General features: G+C 37.8%; 1 protein-coding gene across 1 annotated transcript in view; it reads right to left on the bottom strand.

The window, feature by feature from the left end:
- The window catches only part of GUCY1A3 (guanylate cyclase 1, soluble, alpha 3), a 48639-nt gene that overhangs the window by 10545 nt on the left and 10826 nt on the right, over window positions 1-27268 (bottom strand). The window contains exons 3-7 of the mRNA XM_006867906.1: window positions 24212-24270; window positions 21690-22399; window positions 19160-19645; window positions 8697-8840; window positions 5968-6122 (exon numbers count right to left, since the gene is read on the bottom strand). Of these exons, the coding sequence (XP_006867968.1) occupies window positions 5968-6122; window positions 8697-8840; window positions 19160-19645; window positions 21690-22399; window positions 24212-24270 (1554 nt within the window). The remainder of the gene's footprint in view (window positions 1-5967; window positions 6123-8696; window positions 8841-19159; window positions 19646-21689; window positions 22400-24211; window positions 24271-27268) is intronic.

Genomic DNA, 27268 nt, shown 5'->3' with positions numbered 1-27268 from the left:
TTCGTAACCACTATGCTACCAGAGCTCCTTAGGGACTGGTATATCTGACAATATGTCCATAGAATGAGAATCAAAGTCTCATCATCCTTACTTCTAAAGAGAATTCTGCCTGGATTTCTTCAGATATGTCTGTTCTTTTAGCAGTCCATCACACATTCAATATTCTTCTCAATCCTTCTATTGTCTTCCTTACTCATTGTGCAACTAATTCCTGGTCTAGGATCTGAGAATACTGAATGTATATAACAGGAAGGCCCAGGCCACCAGAGACTGACATTATGTAGTCAATACTCTCATAAACACATAAAACCAGTTTAGATAGTCATATAAAACGAGAACGATACAAAACAGGATATTTTTATATGAAAGATTGTTGCTCTAGCTTAAGGAACCTCTGCTCTGAAAGTGGCATTTGAGTTAAAAACTAATTATAAAAAGAAGGTAGGCACATGATGATCCAGGAGAAAAGAAGCAAATCTTTTTGATGCAGTAATTGGTTTAGCAAGTGAACAAAAAAAATAAGCCAGAATAGCAAAAGTTCAATGAATGAAGAAAGTAGAAGAAAATTAAGTGTCAGAAACTGGGAGGGGCACTGAACAAACAGGATATTTTAGTCTGTATTCTAAATTTTATTCTGATGATAACGGAAAATCACTACAGTTGTTTTTTTGTTTGTTTGTTTGTTTTTTAACTCTGGATAACAAGATCTGATTTATAATTCAGAGAAGTAATCTGACTATTGTATAGAAGATTACATGTGTGAAGGAGGGATGTAAGGAAGAAAGCAGGGAGAGCAGTGATAGAGTTAGTTCAGGTAGAAGAGATAAAGAGTATCTTGACGTTGGTTGTAGCATGGCAGGAGATGAGGAAAGATGTATTCAGGATACAGGTAGGTAAACATGGTAAACTCTGATGAGGTGGAAGGTTCATGGGTTTGGAAATTCTAAAAACAAATCTGTCTTGAAGTCATACAGTCAGAATGTTCCTTAAAAGCAAGGATGGCAAAACTTTGTCTCACATACTTTGGATTGTTATCAGCAGGGACCAACTCCCTTGAAAAGAACATCATGCTTGGTAAGGTAGAGAGTCAGCAAAAATAGGAAGGCCCTGAACATGACAGATTGAAACAGTGGTTACAACAATGGACTCAAACATAGCAGTGATTGTGAGGTTGTGAGGATGGTGCAGGACTGGGCAGAGTTCTGCTCTGTTGTACATGGAGTCACTATGCATCAGACTGGATGGCACCTAGGAACAACAGCAACAATTAGAAGAAAATGAGGCCATTGAATGAGACTGGCTGGGTGGAAAGAGGATTTCCTCAGGCTGTAGGGCATCCCTTGTTCTAATTTGATCATGTTTGTACCTCAGTGAGAAGCATTGTTGTCACAGTGGATAAGAATTTCACTGTGACCAGAAAGGTTGGCAGTTTGAAGCCACCAGTAGCTCTGTGTGAATAAAATGTGGCAGATAGCTTCCCTAAAGATTATAGTCTTCAATATCCTATGTTGTGTTACTTGTTGTCAAAGAATCCTCAAGTTGATTCCAACTCATAGTGACCCAATATATAATAGACAGATACACTGCTCTGTTGTGAGACATCCTCACAATTGTTGTTATGTCAGAGCCCACTGTTTTCACCACTGTTATAAATCCATCTTTTTGAGGGTCTTTCTCTTTTTTTCTGACCCTCTAACAAACATAAAGTCCTTCTTCAGGGACTGATCCCTCCTAACATGTCAAAATTACAACAGACAAACCATTGCCATCACGGTTTCTAAGGAACAATGCAGACATACTTCTTCCAAGACAAATGTGTTCATTCTATGGCAGACTACAGTGTATTCAATATTCTTTATCAGCACCATAATTCAAATGCATCAACTATTCTGCAGTCTTCTGTATTTATTGTCCAGCTTTTGAATTCTTTTGAGGCAAATGAAAGTACCAATGCATCAATCAAAGTAACATCTTTGCTCTTTAAACTTTAAAGAAGTATTATGCAGCAGATTTGCCCAATGCAATACATCATTTTATTTCTTGAGATTGACGCTTCCATTAGTATTGATTGTGGATCAAAGAATTATGAAGTCTTTGACAACTTCAATCTTTTTCTCCACTTATCATGATGCTATTTATTGGTTTATCTCTGAGGGTTTTATTTTCTTTACATTGAGATGTAATCCATACTGAGGGCTGTAGTCTTTAATCTTCATCAGTAAATACTTCAAGTCTTTCTTGCTTCCAGCAAGCAAGGTTGTATCACTAACATATGACATACTGTTAATAGGTCATCTTCCAATATTGAAGCCATGTTCTTCTTCATATAATCCAGATTTTTCGATTCTTTGCTCAGCATACAGATTGAAAAAGTATGGGAAAAGGATACAATGTTGACACACAGTTTTCCTGATTTTAAACCACTCAATATCCCCTGGTTCTGGATCAACAACTGCCTCTTGTGGTCTTTGCACAGCTTCCGCATGAGCACAATTAAGTATTCTGGACTACCCATTCTTTGCAACGTTATCCATAATTTGTTATGGATCCACATGGGCAAATACCTTTTCATAGTAAATAAAGCACAAGTAAACATCTTTCTGGTATTCTCTGGTGTCAGCAATGATATCCCTCATTCTATGTCCTCTTCTGCATCTGGTTTGAATTTTTGGAAGATCCCAATTGATGTACTGCTGCAAACCATTTTGAATTACATTCATCAAAATTTTACTTGAATGTAATATCAATAGTATTATTACATAATTTCCTTATTTCAGTGGCTCACTGTCCTTGAACAGGTGTAAATATAGATCTTTTCCACTTAGTTAACCAGGTAACTATCTTCCAAATTTCTTGAAATAGACAAGTGAGTACTACCAGTGCTTAATCAGTTTGCTAAAGATTTCAACTCGTGTTCTGACAATTCCTGGAGCCTTATGATTCACCAATGTTTCCATGCAGCTTTGACTTCTCCCTTTAATATACTCAGTTACTGATCATATGATACCTCTTGAAATGGCTGAATATCAATCTGTTCTTTTTGGTAAAGTGGCTCTATGTATTTTTTCCATCTTCTTTTGATGCTTTCTATATCATTCCATATTTTGTCTAATCTTCAGTATTGCAACTCCTGGCTTGAATTTGTTTTCTGCTTGAGAAATTCTGAGTGTCCTTCCCTTTGGTTTTCTAACTCCAAGTTTTTACACATTTCATTATAATGCTTTACTTTGTCTACTCAAGCTGTCCTTTGAAATTTTCAGTTTTCATCTTTTACTTCATCATTTCTTCCAGTTGCTTTCACTTCTCTGTGTTTAAGATCAAGTTTCAGAGTCCTTTCTGATGTCCATTTTGGTCTTTTCCTTCATTCTTCTCTTTTAAACTGATTTTTTACTTTTTCATGTATGACACTTTTGATGTCATTCCACAACCCATCATGTCTTTGATCATTAGTGTTCAAAACTCAAATTACCCAATACTGGTCCAGTTCAGCTCACTTACACCTAGGATATTGATCTTTATGTGCTCCATTTCATTTTTGACAACTTTTAATTTTCCTAGATTCATACTTAGTACATTCCATGTTCCAATTATTAATGGATACTTGAAGCTGATTCTTCACATTTTGAGTTGTGCCTCCTCAGCAAATGATGGTCCTGAATGCTTTGCTCCATCTTCCTTGTCATTAAGATTGGCTTACATTGAAGAGGTAGCTCTTCCCCAGTTGTATTTTGAACATCTTTCTTCTTGAGTTGTTCATCTTACTGCACTATTTCAGGAAATATTTTATTGTTAAACATACGTTTTCAGTGACTAGCCTTTGGGAAGTGGTTTGCCTTTCCTACCTTTTAGTCGGAAGCTGTGCTGAAACCTGTCCACCATGTCTGACCCTGAAGTATATGAAATACTGATGGTATAACACTCAGCATCACAGCAACAAACAGCCATCGCAGTATGGTAAACTGACAGACTGACAGGTGGGGAAACCCTACGGGGGTAGTTCTGCTCTGTCCTATAATTGTCACTATGACTTGGAATCAATATGACAACATTGGGTTTGGTTTCATTTGGGACCTTTTGGGAGCAGACTACCAGGGCTTCCTTTCAAGATGAATGAAAGGAGGATTCAAACTGCCAACCTTTCAGCTACTTGTCAAGCACTTAACCATGTGTGCCACCCAGGGACAGATTTACAGGTGTAACTATGCTGATGGAATCTATGGCACAAGGATGTTGTTGTTGTTAGGTGCCATTGAGTCAGTACCGGCCCATAGTGACCTTATGCACAGCAGAACGAAACACTGCCCGATCCTGGGCCAACCTAACCACTGTTGCCACGCTTGAATCCATTGATGCTGCACTTGGTCAATTCATCTCGTCGGGGGTCTTCCTCTTTTTCTCTGACCCTCCACCTTACCAAACATGATATCCTTCTTCAGCGACTGGTCCTTCCTGACAACATGTCTGAAGTTTGAGAGACGAAGTTTGGCCATCTTGGCCTCCAAGGAGCACTCTGGCTGAACTGCTTCCAAAACCGATCTATTGGTTCTTTTGGCAGCCCATGGCACTTTCAATATTCTCCTCCAACACCATAACTCAAAAGCATCAATTCTTCTAAGGTCTTCTTTATTCACTGTCCAGCTTTTGCGTGCATATGAGGTTATTGAAAATACCATGGCTTGAGTCAGGCGCACCTTAGTCCTCAAGCTGACATCTTTGCTCTTCAACACTTTAAAAAGGTCTTGTGCAGCAGATTTGCCTAATGCAATATGTTGTTTGATTTTTTGACTGCTGCTTCTGTGAGTGTTGATAGTTAATCTAAGAAGAATGAAGTCCTTGACAACTTCAATCTTTTCTCCATTGATACGAATGTTGTTTGCTGTTCCAGTGGTAAGGCTTTTTGTTTTCTTGACATTGAGATGTAATCCATACCAAAGGCTGTGCTCTTTGATTTTCATCAGTAAATGTTTTAAGTCCTCTTCACTTTCAGCAAGCAAGGTTGTATCATCTGCATATCACACAAGGATGGACTATACTAAATAATTCTTTCCTAATTATATCTATTCTCATTTTGAAATATGAATTGAGATGATCAACTGAGAAAGAAAAGTTGTTGGTGTTTTACAAAGAATGAAAATGCTGTAGAAAAGTTGTCATCATTTCTAAGAATAAGAAAGTATATTTGTTTCATGTAAATTAACCATCATATCGACACTTGTATGTTATTGAAGGGTTTTCATTGTAATTGGATTTTTGAAAATAAGATATAATTTATCAGCAGATATATTTTTCACTCCTTTTATGTTAGCTTGTTTTCTGGTTTAAGAATGGCCAATGACACTAAAACAGCAGATTTTATTGACTCAGGCTGCCCACTGCCTGTTGTCAAGGAGATGGTTAATATTGAGTTTTCATGATCCTAGATGGTACAGGGCCATGCTTTTACTGTGTTAACATTTGCTGCCAGTCTCTAACACACTGTAAACTTGGCAAAATGCTTTCTCTTGTTTTTTTCTTGTAAGTGATTTCATGTTGGGGTACTAAGAATATTAATACATGCTTTATAGCGAAGATTTATGGAGGAAGAGATGACACTTGCTAAGGGTAACAGGTGGATTATGTGGAGCTGTAGGATAAGCATTGGACTTTGAACCACAGATCGGCAGTTCAAACCCACTGGTTGTTCCTCAGAAACCCTCTACAGGGTTGCTATGAGTTGGAACTTATTCAATGACACTTAACAGCAATAACATGAATGTCCTGGGAGAGTTGTTGGCATGAGATTAAGTAGTTTAAAAGGTTTCAGAAGCTTTTAAAAAAAGTTAAAGATCATGAAAATTATTGCTGTTTTATTTTTAAGATTATTAAGCAAGAACCCAAATTACAGAGAATGAAGCAAACAAATGAAAGAAACTGACAGTTGTATCTAAATCAAAAGAACAGATATCAGGTGCTTAGTGCCATAATTACCTGTAAGTAGTTGGACTGACATTGATTTTCCGTGGGACACTGCAGGACTCAAATTTATTAGCCAAAGTGACATTGTTTCCAAAGAGACAGTAGCGGGGCATTTTAACTCCAACAACTCCGGCAAAAACTGATCCGGAATGCAGTCCAATTCTCATCTGAAAACAAAACACCGTGTTCTAGGTCACTGGTAAGACATTTTCTACTTGTCACTGCTGCTCAAATGCCTAAATCATTTTTACCATTCACTTTCTCCATACTACTCTCTTTTCTCTAAACCTCCAGTCAATTTCCCTCCTCCTCTTCCTCCTCCTCCTATTGTTGTTGTTGTTAAGTGCCATCGATTCAGTACTAACTCATAGCGATCTTATACACAACAAAACAAAACACTGCCCAGTCCTACGCCAGGCTCACAATCCTTGCTACTGCTTCCATCAGTTACAAATTATCAGTGCCGATTCTGCCATCACACCTCTTAAATGTCTTCCATTGTTTACACATACAATCTTGTACATTTCACCTACCTTCAATACCAGAAACACATTTCCATATCCATCTATCACAGTCACCACGTAGGTAAGTGTGTCTATGGGCTATTTGTATACGCCTACCCTGTCCGTCAAGTGAGGTAAGATGTAGTATCTGTGCTCCAGGAGCTGTTTCTCAAAACACTGACAGAGAAGCTGGCTCTAAGGACATACTTTTTGTTGTGAAATACTTTGTTTAAAAGAAATTTATGCCCAGACCACCCCACTATTCAAATGACCAAAATTTGCAATATTTAAACTGAATTGGCAGAGCAAACAAAAAGTTGGTTTGCTTAGACCTGTAAGGTATGAGACAGTAAACCAGTTTCCATCGACAGGACTGCAACTCATGGTAAGTTTACATGTGTCAGAGTAAAACTGTGCTCCCTAGAGTTTTCAACGGCTGTTTTTTTGGTGGGGACAGGGGGGTATGAGTGATAGATTGCCAGGCCTTTCCTCTGAGGCATTTCAGGGTAGATTTTTGGTTAGCAGCAAGTACATTAGCCATTTGCACCACTGTATGAGAGTACAGGGACAACATACACTAAACTATAAACCTGAACTCATGAAGAATTCAGACTTATCCCAGTTATAGTTATGAGACAATCTGGGTGTGTGGGGATGTAAGTTTAGGAATTCTGAATGTTTTAGTGATTTGGAGGTCACAGAGACAGAATATTGTATATTAGATCTCCACGAAGATCTGAATATCTCAAGATCTTAGAGGGTAAGATAGACTCTTAAATTACTGCTGTAACTAAAAAGTAAAAATCAGGGTATTTTAAAATTACTTCAGACATCATGAGCATTCATTATTTTTAACTTCTATGCTTAGCTGATCTTTTTTGAGTTTTATTGCATATATGTATTCTAAACAAAGTTCAAGTACTCAATAATTAGATGGAATTTAGTAATGAGTACATACAAGATATCTGTTTGCTATGCCCTGTCCAAATTACTGGTGCCCAGCATCCATATGCATAGTTGTATGTTTATGCTTTTGGTGCTGTTGTTAAGTATCATGGAGTTGGTTCCAACCCATAGAGACCCTGGATAGGGTTTCCAAGGAGTCACTGGTGAATTTGAACTTCCCTCCTTGTGGTTCAAACTGACCTTGTGGTCCAGTGCTTTATCCTACAGTGCCACCCCAGGACTCCATGTATGCTTTTACACCACTTAAATTTAAGAAGGTATGTTACATGACAATAAATAACTAGGACAACTATATAGCTTAGACAATGATTTAAGAAGACTTAGACATGTATTTCCTATCAAGGTTAAAGACGGCCAAGGTTAAACCTCTAAATGTTACAGTTTAATTTTTTCTCTTTTTTATTGTTTATAGGATAGGATTCTACATTACTTCAAAGATCCAGTTCCAATAGTCATTAATTGAGGACATTCCTATAAAAGTTAAATGGCAGATCCACTCTAAGTGAGTAAAATAAAGAACTGCTCATGTTCTATCTATTACACCAGTGTCTGGCTCATGAAATATTCTCTTCTTTAATAAGACATTGTTCTATGATGTGAAGGTTTGGAATGTAATCGGACTTGGAAAACATTAGTGGATCAGCAGTCAATATCCATTCTTGTGCAATATCCTCTCCTACAGAAGTGAGTAAACTAAAATCTATGTTTCCAAACTTCTTTGTAGCTTCTAGGTACATTTAGGTTTTATCAATCAAAAGCACTTGCATGAGTTTTGGAAACTAGGACTGGAGTTGTGACTGCATTTCCGTCACTTCCAAGTCAATGTATATGTGTAGAATTCATTGGTTTAGCTCTAGCAAGCTTAGTACAATGCCTAGTTTCTAGCCACTCATTTTGCAAATGTCATGATAGAATTTTACCATGTTGTGATTCAAACTATATTGGGTGCAGTTCTTTCTTTAGCCAACAGTATAAGCAGCAGGTCTCTGGAAACAATACATTAGCTTTCTGACTGTGGCTTCAGCTTCCTGGTCATGGAATGTAAAGGATTTCCTTGGGAGCATATTTTAAATTAAAAGTCCAACTTGATAGATTTACATAGGTCTCTCAATGACCCTGTGAGCCTTTTCATAAATATTTTGCTGCTTAAACTAGTTAGAAAAGATTTTGCTCACTATAACTACACCCTGACCCATACACTATTCTTTTGATAACTAATGAATGAGCAGTGGCTCTAACGATAGCTTCTGGACAATCTATCATATATCTTACCTTGATAGGTTCTCCATGGGGAGACATGACTTCATCAGAGAGCTCCATCATCTTCAGAGCCATCAGTGCTATCTGAACAGCATGTGTGTCACTTTCTTTGTGTAATCCTCCAGCTACACAATATGCATCACCTATGGTCTCCACCTACACATAACAGATTGTGCTTATTATATATAAAAAGTCAGCAAGAGTCATAGCATACATCATATCATAGAAATTAAGAGTCATACAGCAGAAACTTCAATGTTTATTTTAGATTCTATGGAAAATCAGGTACTTAAGTGAATCTAAACAATCTTTCAAGAAATTCAAAAGGTTTGTACTTCTTACTGCAGGGTGCTTCATTGACAATCAATAACAATCCTGTGAAAATGACACCAGGTGACCTCTACTCCTAGACTTGCCACCCATTCGCCACACTATTTAACTGCTTTTTCCCTCACCATGCAAAATGGTTCTTGTAGTAACAAATAATATATTTTGGATTTAAAATAAATTTTTCCAAGGTAATAGGATCAATTACTGATTTTTGCATCTCCCTCAACATAAAATGCAGTACTTTTATAAAATCATTATTCAATGAATGTCATATGACTATAGTTGTTATTGTTAAGTGCGGTCTATTTGGTTCGGATTCATGCTGCTTCTGAGGAACGGTTGGTGGGATTGAATCACCAACCAGTGTTTATCCTACAGCATCACATCAGGATTTTAATAAGAATATACAATGTAAAATTAATTCATTAACAGTCAGGAGAGTCTTTTTTTTTTTTTTTTCAACAGAAATTCTGAGACTCTCAAGCATTTTTAAGTAGTGTGGAGTCCTGGGAATAAACACTGGACCACTGACTGCAAGGTTGGAAGTTTGAACCTATCAACCACCCCTTGGAAACCTTACACAGCATTGCTATGAATCAGAACCAACTTTATAGCACTTAACAACAACAACATGAATATTAGTCTCAAATATGTCTAACCAGGAGATAAAAACAATGGTGCTTGGATGGTTATTGTAATTCAAGTTATTATACAAATTCCAAGTATGACTTTCATTTTCATTCTTGTTCTTACAAAAAAACTTTTACTTGTCTGTAATACTGAGTACAGAAAGTTATTTTAAATCCACAAATAATCCCCTAAATTCCAATAGTTTTCTTCTCCTTTAAATACTTATTGCAATTTATCAGGTCATTTCATGTTTCTTTCAAAGCCTCCATTGTGGAAGGGTGTGAATGAGAAAGGAAAAGAAGACAGGAATAAACACCAGCAGGGATCCCCCACCACTACCAATTCACCCACTTTTTTCCCATGCTACTGGCCTTCCGGTTACTCCTCACATATAAAGACATTTTCCCACTTGTCATTCCTATTGTCTAGAATATTCTTCCTACCAATAACTACTTATCTTGTGCCTCATTTTCTTTGTTGTTGTGAACTGCTGTCAAGGCGGTTCTGACTCCTAGTGACCCTGCATAGATCTTTTGAGGAGTGGTTGAAGAAGCTGAACCATAGATCTTGTGGTTAGCAGTCCAGTGCTTATCTTACAGCACCACACCAGGACTCCATTTTCTTTGATGATGTTGATGTTAAGTGTTGTCGAGGTGGTCCTGACCCATAGTGACCCTACATAGGGTTTCTGAGGAGTAGCTGCTGAGTTTGAACTGAAGACCCTTTGGTTAGCAGTCCAGTGTTTATTTTATAGTGCAACACCAGGATTTAATATTATCTTTGTTGTTGCTAAGTGCCGTTGAATTGGTTTCAACCCATAGTTACCTGTATAGAGTTTTGGAGAAGCAGATGATAAATTTGAATCACTGACCTTGCAGTTGAATGTTTATCATACATTGCCACACCAGGACCTGCTAGAACATCGCATTATTCAAAAGGTTTCTCCTTATCAGCATCTATGAAATATAGTACTCACACTTTAATTGACTTCTTCCTATTATCACGCTTTATTTTTTTCCTTAAGAGCATTTGTTGCTTTTAGGTGCCCTCGAGTCAGTTCCAACTCATACTGACTGTATATACAATAGTACTAAACACTGCCTGGTCCTGAGCCGTCCTCACAACTGCAGTCATGTTTGAGCCCATTATTGCTGTATAGATTCATCTTATTGGGGATCTTCGTCTTTTTCACTGAGCCTCCACTTTACTTATGCATGATGTCCTTATGCAGAGATTGGTCCCTCTGGACAACATGTCCAAAACATGAGAGACAAAGTCTTACTATCCTGATTTCTAAGGCGCATTCCAGTTGTACTGCTTTCCAAGACAGATTTGTTTATTCTTCTGGCAGTTCATGGTTTTCAGTATTTTTTGTCAACACCATAATTCAAAGTCATCAATTCTTTGGTCTTCCTTATTCACTGTTCACCTTTCACATGTAGACGAGGCAACTGAAAATACCATGGCTTGGATCAGGTACACCTTATTCCTTGAAGTGACATCTTTACTCTTTAACACTTTAAAGAGTTATTCTATAGCAGATTTGCCTATAGTCATGCATTAAGTCATATAATTTTGTGACTGCTGCTGCCATAGATTGTGGATTCAAGAAAAATGAAAGTCTTTGACAATTTCAATCTTTTCTCCATCTATCATGATGTTACGTACTAGTCTGGTTGTGAGGATTTTTGTCTTCTTTACATTGAGGTATAATCCATACTGAAGGCTGGAATCTTTAATCTTCATCAGTTAGTATTTTGAGTCCTCTTCCCTTCTAGCAAGCAAGGTTGTATCATCTACATATCACAGGTTGTTAATGAGTCTTCCTCCAATTTGCTTGTCAGGTTCTTATTTATATAATCCAGCTTCTCAGATTATTTGCTCAGCATACAGATTGAGTAAAATGGTGACACATACCTTTCCTGATTTTAAACTACTCAGTTTTTATTCCCTGTGCTGCTTGAATGACTGCCTCTTGGTCTGTGTACAAATTCCTCATGAGCACAAATAAGTGTTCTGGAATTCCCATTTTCCTCAATGCTATCTATAGATTGTTATGGTCTACACAGTTGAATGCCTCAGCATTGTCCATAAAGCACATTAAACATATTTCTGGTATTTTCTGCTCTCAGTCAACAGCTATCTAATATCAGTAGTGATAACCCTCATTCCATGTCCTCTTATGAATCTGATTAGAATTTCTGGGAGCTCCTTGTGATATATTGCTGCAATCTGTTTTGAATGATCTTCAGCAAAATTTAATTTGCAGATGATATTAATTATATTGTTAGATAATTTCTGCATTCCATTGGGTTACCTCTCTTTGGAATGGACACAGATATGGATCTCTGCCAATTGACTGGCCAGATAGCTGTTTTCCAAATTTCCTGGCACAGATAATTGAGTGCTTCAACGCTGCATGTTTCTAGAGCATTTCAATTTATATTTGTAAACTCCTGGAGTCTTGTTTTTCACCAATGCTTTTACTGTAGTTTGGGATTCTTCCTTCAACACCATTGGTTCTTGCTCATATGCTGCCTCTTGAAATGGTTGAACATTCCTTTTTCTTTCCATCTTATTTTGATGCATTCTGCCTCATTCAATATTTTGCCCATTGGTTGTTGTTACGAGCTGTTGAATCAGTTCTGACTCATAGTGACCCTGTATAGGCTTTCCAAAGAGCAGCTTTTGGGTTTGATCCACCGACCTTGTAGTTAGCAGTTCAATGCTTATCCTACCACAAGGTCATTAGTTCAAACTCACCAACCACTCTTCAGAATCCCTATATGAGTGTTGTTGTTGTTGTCAAGTGCCGTGGAGTCGATTCCAACCTATAGTGACCCTGTGTAGGGTTTCCAAGGAGCAGCTGGTAAGCTTGAACTGCCGACTTTGCAGTTCAAATGGCTTTGCAGTCTGGCGCATTAACCCATAGCACCACACCAGGACTCTATTTTGCCCATGGCTGTGTGCCATGGAGTCGGTTCCGACTCATAGCGACCCTGTACAGGGTTTCCGAGGCTGTACATCTTTACAGGAGCAGAATGCCTCATCTTTCTCTCATGGAGCAACTGGGAGTTTCGAACTGCTGACCTTGAGGTTCACAGCCCAATTCGTAACCACTACGCTACCAGTATAGAGTCCTTCAATACTGCAAACCAAAGCTTGAATTGTTCTTCAGTTCTTTCTGATTGAGAAATGCAGAGCATGTTCTTCCCTTTTGGTTTTCTAACTCTAGGTCTTTGAACATTGTTATAATACTTGACTTTGTCTTCTCAAGCTGCCCTTTTGCCCTTTTACTTTGTCATTTCTTTCAGTCGCTTTAACTTTTTTACATTCAATAGCAAGTTTCATAGTCTCTTCTGATATCTATTTTGGTCTTACCTTTCTTCCCTGTCTTTTAAATTACCTTTTTCTTTCTTCATATTCAAGGTTCTTGATGTCATTACACAACTCCTCTGGTCTTCCGTCATTAGTGTCTAATGCATCAAATCTTTTAAGATAGTCTCTAAATTCAAGTGGAATATCTTCAAAGTCATACTTTTGCTTTCATTAATTTGTGATAATTATCTTCAGCTTGAAATGCTTTTTTGAAGATGAATGCAATGCCATTCCTCTTCAGTTTGTCACTCTCACAGCATAGTGAACAGTATGCTTGTTGGATTCAAAATGCCCAATACCAATCAATTTCCATTCACTAATGCTTAGGATATTTGTTGTTATTGTTGTTATGTGCCGTGGAGTTGGTTCCGACTCATAGTGACCCTACACAGGGTTTCCAAGGCTGTAAATCTTTACGGGAGCTGAAAGCCTCATCTTTCTCCCGCGGAACCTTAGGATATAGATCTATTATAATTCCATTTCATTTACGATGTCTTTTAGTTTTCCTACATTCATACTTTGCACATTCCACATGCCAATTATTAGTGGATGTTTGAAGCTAGTTCTTCTCATATTGGATTATGTCCCATCAGCAAATGAAGTTCCTGAAAGCTTTGCTCCATCTATGTTTAGGAGGCAGCTCTTCCTCTGTGGTATTTTGAGTGACATCCAACCTGAGAAGCTCATCTCCTGGCCCTATAGCTGACAATGTTCTACTGCTTTGCAAAAGGCTTGCAGTGGCTAACCATTCAGAAATGGTCTGATGCTCCTTCCTCATACTCTGTCTTAGGCTGGAAACTCCACTGAAACCTGTCCACAATGGGTAACCCTTGCTGGTATTTAAAATGCCAATGGCATAGTTTCTAGCATCACAGAAACACACAAGCCACCAAAGTATGATAAACGGAGTGGTGGTCTGTCAAAACATTTACATAAACTGAAATAACATAGACTACTCATTTGTTTTAAGGTGCTCTGGTAGTGTAGTGGTTACGAATCAGGCTGTGAACCACAAAGTCAGCAGTTCAAAACTACCAGCTGTTCCTCAGGAGAAAGATGAGGCTTTCTGCTCCCGTAAAGATTTACAGCCTCGGAAACTCTGTACAGGGTCGCTGAGTCGGAACCGACTCCACGGCACACAACAATAACAACAACTCATTTGTTTTACTGTCTTTCTCCCAGTAAAATATATCAGAAATTGTCAATGTTATTCACTCCTACATTGTCAGTGACCAGTGTATTTTAATAAGTATATTTGCTGAATGGATGAATAGCAGCAAGCTTTCCATAGATTTTCTTCTGTAATGAATAAATTTAAAAAGTTTACCATAATGGCTAATATATTAGAGAGTCCTGGTGTGGCTGTAGATAAACACTAGACTGTTAACCAAGATCAGTGGTTCAAACCTACCAACCATCCCTTTGAAACATTATACAGTGTCAATATGGGTCAAAACTGACTTGACGCCACTTAACAATAACAACAATATGTTACAGAATCCTGGTGTGATGCTATAGAGTAAGCACTGGATTGGTAAGTGAAAGGTTGGCAGTTCAAACCCACCACTCATTCTCAGAAAACCCTACACTGTGTCACCATGAGTCAGAAATGACTCGATACCACACACCAACAACAACGTATTACAAGTGTTCAATAAATATTACTAATTAAATTCAAATAAAAGTCATTGCCATTGAGATGATTCTGACTTGTAGTGACCCCTCTATAGGGTGTATGATATTGTAATCTTGAAAGGAGCGAGCTTATCTTTCTCCTGTGGAGGGACTTTTGGGTTTGAACTACCAGTGGTTATCCAGAGCAATTGTAGTGGCTGTTGTTGTTAAGTGCCATAGAGTCAGTTCCAACCCATAACAACTATGTATAGGGTTTCTACTGAGACTGGTGGATTTGAACCATGCACCTTGATGTTGAAACCGACCTTTTGGTCCGTTGCTTATCCTAAAGTGCCACACTTGGGCAATTAGGAGACATAAACCTCCCCATACCTATTTGGTACAAGGTGTTGATTCTCTGCATTTTTGTGAGTGGAAGCCCACAGCCATCACATCATAAGGAAATCAACATGTGTTATTCCTGCCCCACTTGTTTAATGCACACCCCGTAATCTACCTGTAAATTTTTCTCACACAGATTGTTTCCTTCATCTCTTTACCCACTCACTATCCATTTTATGCTGATGAATACTGATTGACATGTAAATATTTGTTAAAACAATCGATAAATTATTGGAGAAATATAAAGAAAAATAATCAAAAGACTGAAAATAGAAAGAAAATAAAATTAAATAAAACCCTGGTATGTTGTAATAAGAATTGATGCATTTGAATTATGGTGCTGGTGAAGAAAATTGAGTATATGATGAAATACCAGAAGAAGGAACAAATCGGTCTTAGAATTGTCCTTAGAATTGACTATGGTGAGACTTTGGCATGCCTACTCTGGATATAACATCAGAAAAGACCAATTGGTGGAAAAGGGCATCATGTTTGGTAAAGTAGAAGGTCAGTAAAAATGAAATCCTTCAGTGAGGTGGAGTGACACAATAGCCACAACTGTGTCAAATGGACTAAGACAGACTCATAATCGTGACAATGACAACATTTCATTCTCTTATATGTAAAGTCACCATGTGAAGGAGCCAACCTAAGTGCAATTAATAACTACATGTAACAATTAAGTGCTGAATTACATAAGGTTGGGAATTATCACACTCAGCTCAGTCTATACATTCTGTATACCTAAATTAAGGATCCCCGGTGGTGTACTGGTTAAGTGCTCAGCTGCAAATGGAAAGGTACAAATCCATCAGCAGCTCAGCTGGGCAAAGATGTAGCAGTCAGCTTTTGTCAAGACTACTAGCTACTGTTGTTGTTGTTTTTGTTCTGTGTTGTGGAGTTGGTTCCAACTCATAGAGACCCTGTATAGGATTTCCGAGGTTGTAAATCTTTACGGGAGCAGAAAGCCTCATATTTCTCCCATGGAACAGCTGGCAGTTTCAAACTGCTGACATTGTGGTTCGTAGCCTGATTTGTAACCACTACGCTACAGCCCACTGTTTTCCATTCAGCCCATTCTGACTCATAGCAATCCTCTAGGACAGAATAGAATTGGCCCACAGGGTTTCCAGGCCGACTGCCAAATCTTTTCTTTCCCTAGGAGCAGTAGGTAGGTTTGAATGATCCACTTTTCATGGTAGTTGAGTGCTTCATCACTGCACCACCAGGTCTCCTTCTATAAAGAATTGTTACTTTGCTAAGTGGAGTTCTGGTGTGCCACTGTAGGCTAATGTGCTGGACTGCAAGGTCAGTTTGAACCCCAAGGTCATTAGTTCAAACTCACCAGCCACTCTTTGGAATCCCTATATGAGTAGGAACTGACTAAATAGCACTGAACAACAACAACAACTTGTTAAGTCCTTCAAGTCAATTCTGACACATAAATACCTTGTATAGGGTTTCCAAAGAGTGACTGGTGAGTTTGAACCACTGACTCAGTCCAGTGCATGATCCTGCAGCACCACACCAGGATACAGCCTTGGAAATAATCTGGGGGTAATTCTACTCCATTCTATAGGGTTATCAGAATCAACACAGTGGCAATGGTTTTATATCTTAAACTTATCTGTTTTTTTTTTTTTTTGTTGTTGTTGTTGTTAAGTGCTATCAAGTTGGATCTGACCCATAATGACACTGTATAGGGTTTCCAAGGAGCAGCTGGTGAGTTTGAACCACTGACCTTGTGGTTCAAACCAGCTTTGCAGTCCAGTTCATTGGCCCACAGTGCCATACCAAGACTCCATCAGTTGGTTTAGATACTGCTTTATTTTCAGTTGTCTCTAAGAATTTTTACATAAAATTAGAAGTGAGGTTGTTGTTATTAAGTGCTGTTAAGTGTATTCCGAGTCATAGTGACCCTTTATAGGGTTTCCAAGGAGTGGCTGATGAGCTTGAACTGCCAACTTTGCAGTTCAAACTGACCTTGCAGTCCAGCGAACTAGCCCATGGCACCATACCAGGACTGCAGAAGTGATGAGAAGGTAGAAATAAGAACTGGGTAAGTCACTATCTTAGCCCAATCTACAGTTGGATCAATCAAGGGAAATTTCTGTTTCTCAAAAAATTGAAGTTTACATCAAAAGAGAGCTACTTCTGCTAACAATTCCAGCTGTGTATAAAGGAAATATTTCTGAGGAGAGACATTTTCAAGATAAAAATAGCTACAAGTAAATATAGTGAATTTCACAAGAGGTCATCAAGCTTATATAACTGAAAATAATTATTTTATCTTTGATTATACATGAACTTCTTTTTTTTTTTCTCCCCAGAGGATCTTGGCTCTGTCTGGAATTTCCTGTTAGAAATTTCAGAACACAAGGTTTTACATTTTATATCTAGAAGAAAATGAGGCAAGGGTTCATTTATTCCCAGAAATGATATCTATTTCCTTCTCAATAATGTACTTCATGTTGGGTGAACCTCTGAAATGCCAGAGTGTCATGGAACAAAATAAGATTATTCATACCATACAAATGACAAGTATGTTTCATTTTTAATGTTCACATCAAAAACAATGTAAAATAATTTCAATCATTAACAAAAGTTTAATCCTAAATAAACAGTCACAGCATGAATCTCACTTTATTAATAATGTTGTAAAGTGCTACTGAGTTGGTTCTGACTCATAATGACTCTATGTTGTTGTTGGTGCTGATGGTGGTAAGTGCCGGTGAGTCATTTCCGACCTATAATGCCCCTGTACAGGCTTTCCAAGGAGCGGCTGGTGAGCTTGACCTGCTGACCTTGCGATTCAAACTGATTTTCTAGTCTAGTACATTAACCCAGTGAGCCACATCAGGACTCCTAAGGACTCTACAGAACAGAGTAAACCTGTTCCATGGGCTTTGTTTCCAGGTTTTTCTCCCGTAGAGTTAATGGGAGGATTTGAACCACCAATATTTGGATAGTAGTTAAGCACTTACCTACAATGCCACCAGAAATGTTGTTCATTAACAATAATCACATTTTTTAAAAAGAACTTATTATGAGTCAGGGATATTTCCATTTATCCCCCGTGCCTTGAATAATGTATTCAATAAAGATGGGCTGTCTGATGAATGACCCCTATTATCTACTGCGGAACTGTGGGTAACGCTCTGGATGGCAAAGTCAGTTTGAACCTCAAGGTCGGTGGTTCAAGCTCATCAGTCACTTCTTGGGAACCCTATAAAGGGTCGCTATGGGTCAGAACCAACTTGACGTCGCTTAACAACAACAACAATCTTTCTAACAATCCTGTTCACGAAGATTATGAGACATAAGGCATATTATGTGTGCATATAAACTCTGAGGGTGGATATTTTCTCTGCTTTAGAAATGAGAAAGGTGTTTAACTTATTCAGTTTATCAAGCAATAAGATAGAGAACATGATCCGAAGATGGATCTCTTCTATTCAAATGTGTCTGCCTTTGGCCTCTCTACAATAATGCTTTAAGTAGGTGACTTGGATATCATATGTGGCGCTGTGGGTTAATGTGCTGGACTGCAGTCAGTTTTAACCACAAGGTCAGAAGTTCAAGCTCAGCAGCCGCTCCTTAGAAACCCTACACAGGGTCACAATGGGTTGGAACCAACTCAACGGCACTTAGCAACAATAACAACAACAATTAACTAGTCATGATAAGTATCATGCTAACTATGTACTGCGTTAATCTATTTAAGGACTGGTTTTATTATCCTCAGATTTCTTCACTTTTACAAATATGAAGGATCATTTCCCCTGCATGTCTTGAGTTACCATATGCTTAATATTTCAACTTATGTGCCCTAAACTTCATCCTCCTCTGAGCCTATCATTTCTCCATTATTCTTTATTCTTTGAGAAAACAATGTGGCAAACCTTTCATGGAACAATTACCTCCATTTCTGATCAGATTTAGAGCTATTTATGGCCTGAGAACATACTCATGACTAATGCACAATTCCTGAGCCCAGGATGTGGTCTGAACAACTCTGCAAAGAAAGCCTTTCATTTGCATTGTACTTTAGGTGCTAGGTACAGTGATTTCTCTCAGTGACTCTGGCCTCTAAAGTGTTCATTTCCTTGTCCCTTCCCTACCTTGTAGACATCCAGCTCTCCGCACTGCTGGTCAAAGCGTGTGTAGAGCTCGTTGAGCATGGTGATGACCTGCAGTGGTGAGCACTGGGAGCAGATGGCAGTGAATCCAACGATGTCCGAGAAAAGCATGGTGACATTATTGAACTTCTTGGCTTGTACAACTTGTCCTTGCCATAGCTGCTGAGCAACTTCACTGGGAAATATAGAGCACAGAAGATCTACCGTCTTTTTCTTCTCTTCCTCCAGTGCTTGATGGGCTTGCTCAAGGGTGGCCTTGAGTTTCCCCAGTCTCTTCTTCAGGCCATCCTGAGCTCGGGCTTGTTCACCTATCAAGACCACATCTCTCAGTGCATTATGAATTGGGATGTCAGAAAGATACAGCCCTCGTCCTGTGAAGTCTTCTAATCTGTCCACACAGGGTGACCCCAAGAACAAGATCGCACTGGATTCAATAATGTAGATCATTTGGCCTTTGAGGTCCATAACCTGTGAAGCAAAGAAAAACCCACTGTTGTGGCTTTTACAACTTTTCCTAACACCTCTCTAAGATGAAAGGAGAGGAAGAAGACAGAGTGAGAATCCTTTTTCACTTAAAATACATTTTTTTTCAACCTTCTAAAAAGAGAACAATATGCTTTCATATAATTAAAATTAGCTAAGTTCTAAAATGCATGCAGACATTTAAAGAACTTTAGTATACATCAAAATCGTGATTTGCAATAAATTACATAAAACAACTTCTTATTTCAAGGTTTTCTCACTAAGCAGCATTCTGATGTTTTTGCTACTGTAATTTTGTGCTCTTGTGAAAATGTAATTTCTCTTTTTGGGAGTCTTCTATTTTACAATGTTTCTTCTCCCATCTCTCTTTTTCCTCTGAACTAGGTTCCCCCAGGTTCCAACTGGCCGGTATGGAGGTTAAAAAGTCTCCAAAACATAATATATTTGTACCCCTAGAGTTATTTTTTGGAATTCATTATTTTTTTTCAGAGATTTCACAATTGAATACCTGGATCTCAGGTTATCTGAGAGATTATCTTCCCATTTAAATTTTGGCTTAGGAAACTAACCAAGGCAGCCATCAACAATGCAAACAAGGATTCTATCAAGAGGGATGAGACAGCTGAAACTTCAGATAATTATTTTCAGTCACCAAGTAATTTATTAGTATGAATGTGCATAAACAATGTATTTATATTGATGTTCACTGCAACAAAAAGTCAAAAATAACCCAAAGGTCCTTTTATGGTGCACTGATTCAATAATGTTCAACTACACAATGGAAGCATAACAATTGTGAGGATTGCACAGGGCCGGGAAATGTTTCGTGCTATTGTGCATACGGTCACTATGAGTCAGAGACAAGTGAACAGCACCCAAAAACAACACCACCACCACCACACTGGGATATCACACTGCCCTGGAAAAAGTGAACTATACTTATATCTAACTTATATCTAATGACATAGAAGGCTGTCCCAAACCTATGGGTTAGTAAAAACAAAAAAGTTGCAAAAATATCTTTTATGTTTTAAGCAAAGATATATGTAACTAATGTTTCTAATTTTGGGCATTAATTAATATCTTTATACGTTATAATATCTTTATAACAATCTTTAAGTATTGACTATTTTTAAAAGAGCATTTAGGTATTTTTATGAAGGCAAAAACAAATTAAAGCTATTTTCATTTATTTGGCAACAAACAGTGCTTCTCTTGGGGACATGTGGGTCTAAGAGTTCTATGCATTCTAACATGCTCTTTTAACTTTGCTTGTAGTAGCAATGATGATTTAGCAAACTTTCTTTTCTGAGCCTGGATAATTATCAAAGCATTCTACTGCGATATGACAGAGCATGCTCTTTTTCCTGGCATTCTGTACTAAAAAATCTTACATTATTTATTTTACCATTTCTATTAAACTAACTAAAAAAATAATTTTGTGGCTTCCTGTAAGAAACAAATGGGGTTTTCTTTTGTTGTTCATTATAAAAACAATACTTTTTAGCATTCCAAGTTAAGTCAGCTATTTGATAATTGAAATACGTAAATTTATGTGAATATTTATTTAACATACAACTTAGTTATAAAACACTCCATGAAGATTTTAAGAGGTGGATTCCATTCAATAAATATATGATAAAGTATCAAGGAAATAAGCATATGAATGCAGAAATAATTTTGTTTGAATTTTACTGGTGGTGGTGGTGGTTATGTGTTGTGGAGTCGGTTCTGACTCATATCGACCCTGCATAGGGTTTCTGAGGCTGTAAATCTTTACTGGAGCAGAAAGCCTCATCTTTCTCCCACAGAACGGCTGGTAGTTTGGAACCACTGACCTTGAGGTTTGCAGCCTGACTCATAACAACTATGTTACCAGAGCTCCTAACAGCCTTAAAATTATTTTAGAATGGTTAAATAAAAATGTTTTATCAAAAGATTTGAAGTCATGCAAGATATTTTTGCTTTTTGTTTCTAGTTCTTAAACAGGAAAACTCAAACCCCAAATAATAATATATATTTTCCTTACCCTTGATGACTTCTTCATAGAGTTGTCCCACCTCCTCACTCGTACAACAAATTGCATATTCAACATAGTCATGATCCCACTAAATGTTTGGTTGATTTTTGGAGTAAGGATTTCAAAGTATTCTTCAAAATTAGGCTTTACTTGAAAATCTCTCCTGCTCATTAGCCTTCTAATACCATTGCCAAATTGTAGAATTGTCATATCTTTGTCAAACATGAAATGGAATGGAAAGGTCTTACAGAACAGTGATGCAGGAATTACCAGGGAGGACTGAGGTTTGCCTGGAGACAAGGATGGTTTGGTGCTTTTGACATGAACAGAGTATAACAAATAGGGTTGGTTACCAAATTCACTGCAATCATTGGGAAAGCAGGAAGGAATTAATGACACTTCTACTTCAGTTTCGTACAATATGTGAGCGGCTGCCTTAATGATGCCAGGAAGAATAAGGGATGTGGTTCTATTAGGAAAGAAACAGTAAACGTTTAAGAAATTGTGATCTTTATCCAGGCAGAGAATAGAGGCATCATCAAACCCGCCTCTTTTTTCTGCTTCATGGCAATGACTGTTTTGTTTCAAAAGGGTACTGAAGCTATTTAAAAAATCTTTAAGGGTTCCTCCAACCACTCCTAGGATGTGTTCATCTTCCTCATAACATATTTTAAACAGCTCTTCACCAAGAGATTCTCTGATGATCTCCACTGGAATTCCTGAAAGCACATAACACATTGTGGTTTCTAATATGTCATTTCGGTAGAGTTACTACTATTTTTCACATTGTTTCACTTGTTCATTTGTTGTATTGCTGTTAAGTGCCATGGAGTTGGTTCTGACTCATAACAACCCTGTAGAGGGCTTCTGAGGAGTGGCTGGTGAACTTGAGCTGCCGACCTTGTAGTTCAAACTGGCCTTGCAGTCCAGCTCATTAAACCCACAGGCACCCTTATACCAGTGGTTAAGTGCTTGGCTGTTAACTGAAAGGCCAATAGTTAGAACCTACCAGCCAGCTGCTCTTTGGCAAAAAGATGTGGCAGTGTGCTTCCCTAAAGATTATACAGCCTTGGAAACCCTATGTGGCAATTCTACTCGAGACTCTGGGTTACTATGACTTCACAAAATTGAGTCCACAGAAGTTAGTTCATATCTGGTAACAAGAGTTTCAGCCAAAATGAAACATCTATGTTTTAATTATCTACATAAGTTAGATTCTAAAATTCTGGTAGCTCTCATTGAAATAAAAATTACAAATATCAGTTACTTTGAAAATAATGGTCTACTCGGAACAGACTCAAAGGCACTTAACAACAACGGCAGTATATATAACATTTTAATATCTTTTAAACTTGCCTATAAATGAAAAACTAAAATTCTAGGATCAAGTCTAATTAAGAAAAATTGCTCCCACCTTTCTGTTAATAGTAAAAGTAGCCCGCCTTCTTAAAAAGGGGAACTCTCTTTCTTCGACTTCCAACAGTATAAGAATTAACAACCTGAATTAATTTAAAACCACTGGGCTTTAAACAGAATTTTGTCATTTTCCTCTGGATAGAATGATAAAGTCTTTTTGTTTTGTTTTATTTTGCTGAGTAAAGTCACATTAATTTTACCTGAAAAGAAATTAGCTTGGAATATATTACAGTGAAAACCTGTGAGATCCAGAACTGACTTATTTTTCCGGGTCTCACAAGATTTTCACCGTTTTGATAGGGTTCAGTCTTACCAGTTTTGAATCACTCATTTTAGTGGAAAGCACACTGTTATTTATTTTAATTTCCCTTCTCTGACAGGTTTCCACACTACAAGGGTTCCAGCATCTGCAGATTTTATTCTATTTACATTCCACAGCTTCTCCTTTCCTAGCCTCCTCTATTTATATACCAGTTTTCTCATCTGTAACATAGGAAACGCAATAGTGTCCTCTTTACATAGCACTGTGGGATGTAAATAGAATAATGTGTGGGATCATGTCCCAGGGAGAGCTGAATATAAGTTAGCTATTTTTTATTATTTTCTTAACATTTGGAACTTCTATAAAATTTAACCTCTGAGTCCATGTACTCACACATTTCAAAAGGACAATATGACAAAAACCTCTCAACTTGCCCTGCAAACTCATCGTGTTCATTGTATTAGAGAATGTGACCATGATTGCTTACAACTTAATTTTTTTTGTTGTTAATTTCTATACCGTTGGGCAGAATTTTTCATGCACAAATGAGGAAACTTAGAGTTAGGTTCCAAACCAAAGCCTGTGAATGTCTATGAGTCAGCTTCCCACTCAGTCTTATCTACTTCTTAGCAAATAAACATTATATGAAGAGGAAATGTTTTATGTCAAACAAAAATATACAGTATGAAAAACAGTTACTACTTTATGTTGACGTGATACCTAATATTGAACATTTCTCTTTGGGAATGACCAACAAATAATTACGAATACTTTCACAGAAAACATTAGTTTTTCAGTTATTTAAGGAATTTAAGTATTTAAGTAATTACTTATACTTAAGCAGTTCTATTACCTGATGCAACAGCTTGGTCTGCAATGATCTTCTCAAAATCTTCTCTCTCCAAAGATTTCCTGGAAATATATCAATATCGTAAATTATAAAGTTACAAACAAAGGCTAAAGCTTCAGATTCAAATATACAGAAAGGCTGATGGAAAATAAATTATCTTTTTGATGCAAATATTGACTAGCAGGTTTACTGGAAAGAAGCAGTGACATGTACAATCCAAAACTATGCTGAAAACCCCAAAACATTCAAGATTGTATATTATAAATCATATTTATATTTTAAGTTTGTTTTGCAAAGGCTAATGTTAAAGAGGAGTCCTGGTGTGACACTGTGGGTTAATGCACTGAATTGCAGTCAGTTTGAACCACAAGGTCGGCAGTTCAAGCTTACCAGCTGCTCCTGGGAAACCCTGTATTAGGGTTGTTATGGATCAGAACTGACTTGATGTCACTAAACAACAGCAACAATGCTAAAGAGGTTTATGCTGGCAGGACACTGGGAGTGTAAAATAGCCAAGAAAGGGATAGTAATAAATCATCCCAGAGTTTGTCTGATAACCCAGCCAAGAAGAAAAGTTGACATGCGCACTGATTTTACCAGTATCACTTTAAAAAAGAAAAAGAAAAAAAAAATACATAGCATTTTCTGCTTTGGAGATTCAACTATTATTGGATGATATTTTTATAACTGCATAAAACTTTAGTGGCTAATTTTTTTTCTTTATTCAATTACAGGTATCTGTAGCATAAAACCAGTTGTGTTCTAATAGACACCTCATGTGTGTAAGAGCAGAACTGTGTTCCATAGGGTTTGCAAAGGCCAATTTTTCAGAATAGCCAAACTTTCATTCAAAGACACATCTGGATGGGTTCTAAATACCAATCTTTGTTTAGCAGTCAGTAGCATGAACTAATTGCATTACCCAGGGACTCATGGTGACCTCAGGTGTTAGATAGAGGAGGACTACGCAGTAGGGCTGTTTTGATTGCAATCTTTACAGGAGCAGATTATCAAATCTTTCTCTCAGAGAGTCCCTGGGTGGCTTAAGCCACCAACTTTTTGGTTAGCAGATGAGTGCTTAACTGTTAAATCACCAGACTGATAATAGTATAAATTTTTATTGACAGAAAACCCAAACCAAGCCCATAGCCAGCCAGTCTGTTCCAACTCGTTGTTGTTAAGTGCCATCAAGTCAGTTCTGACTCATTATGAGTGGCTAGTGGGTAGTGACCCTGTAACATAGAGCAGAACTGCCTCATGGTTGGTGAAGTGCCATGGAGTCGGTTACAACGCATAGCGACCCTGCACAGGGTTTCCGAGGCTGTAAACCTTTACGGGAGTAGAAAGCCTCATCTTTCTCCCGTGGAACAGCTGGTAGTTTCAAACTGCTAACCTTGCGCTTCTCAGCCCGATTCATAACCACTACACTACCAGAGCTCCTTCTCCGGGTTACCATATTTGTAATCTTTATAAAAGCAGACTGCCGTGTCTTTCTCCCGGGGGGTGGGGGTGGGGGGTGGGTCGCTGGGGCCGCTGGTAGGTTCAAAGTGCCAAGCCTTCAGTTGGCTGTCAAGCATTTTAACCACTGTGCTACCAGGGATTCTTAGGTAATCTCAACATGACAATGTATATTATTAGTTCATGTCTAATTGTTTTTGACAATTTCTAATCGTGGTGACTGATTATAGCCAAAATTGGCAAACTACTAAAGCATATTTAAAGATATCAAGGTTCCATTTGTATTCAGTTTGCCACTAGATATGCTAAATTTGCAAACAGCCATACATCTGGAATTTAATAAAATGTAATACATGTAGGGAAGTTTCAAAAGGAAACATTTTTTAGAAGGAAACTAGATCACTGTACCAGTTCATCACATAAGGGCATACCTTAATTAAAGTACTAGTTAAAAATGTATTTTTATCTAAGTTGGTTAAACATCACTGTATAGTATTAAAGCCTGGTGTGGTGGTGTGGGATAAAGTACTGGACTACAAGGTTAGCTTAAACCACAAGGTTGGTGGTTCCAACTCACCAGCTGCTCCTTGGAAACCCTATTCAGGGTTGCTATGATTCAGAACCGACTCGATGGCACTTAACAACAACAATACATCTACTTACTTAAAAGAAAAAAGGAGGGCTGTCAGGGACAAGTTCATTGTTTATTACACTGATCAGATGGTTTTTAAGTCGCAGAACAGAATAAAAAATTCAAATTATGGGTTAAGGCATGGTCAGCAGGTGTAAACCTACAGCAGTAGAAATGGCTTGATAAGAAGGTGAGGAGGAGGGGAAACCAGAAACAAAGAGCATACTCAAGAACTAAAAAAGCAAACCTAGCGGAGCCATTTAGCATTTAAGCATGCAGTCTTATGAGCAAAATGGTCTGTCATCTTATTTCAACAGCTGAATAATTATCATCAGGATAATTCAAATAAGATCAGCCTTTTCTCTTTAAGAAAATTATTTCTTAAAGTGGTAAAAAGATTATTTCAAGATTTTCAAATAAAAGGATTATTATTTCTCTAAGTTTTGAAATTTTGAACACTGTACTGTGAGGAAAACATGCTAACTGAATGTCGGCATCTTGTTGAAGGAACATTTCAGAACACAAAACCCTGAGAATAAATTTGGAGTAAACAGGCTGCCAAGGACTGAAGCAGACAGACACAGCAGCAGGGCTCAAATGATTTCTGGATATCTTATCAGCCTGACTGAGAATTATAATCAGAGTCTTTCTGGAATGTTTTTCACATCACTCATGTAAACACAGTTTCTGTCAGGCACACAGATTCACGCCCTCTCCTTCTGGACCCATCACTGACCCCGTTCTTGGCTTAGTCCTGCTGACTGCAGTCTGGGACAGTTAGTCAGCAAAGAAAATTAAGCCTAGATAATCCACAAAGCAGATTATCCACTTAGGAATAGTAGATAGCTGTGTGAATTCATACAATATTCCCAACAATGAGACTGGTTTGCAAAGCTCAGTGTTCAGTTGTGCAAATCTGAGATTAAGTATTCATTCTATAAGGAGCTCTGGTAGCATAGTGGTTATGAGTG

This window comes from Chrysochloris asiatica, unplaced genomic scaffold (genome assembly GCF_000296735.1).
Source record: "Chrysochloris asiatica unplaced genomic scaffold, ChrAsi1.0 scaffold00112, whole genome shotgun sequence".
Classification (NCBI taxonomy): Eukaryota; Metazoa; Chordata; class Mammalia; order Afrosoricida; family Chrysochloridae; genus Chrysochloris; species Chrysochloris asiatica.
The sequence above is the reverse complement of the archived record's forward strand: the minus strand, read 5'-3'. Positions and strand labels throughout refer to the sequence as shown.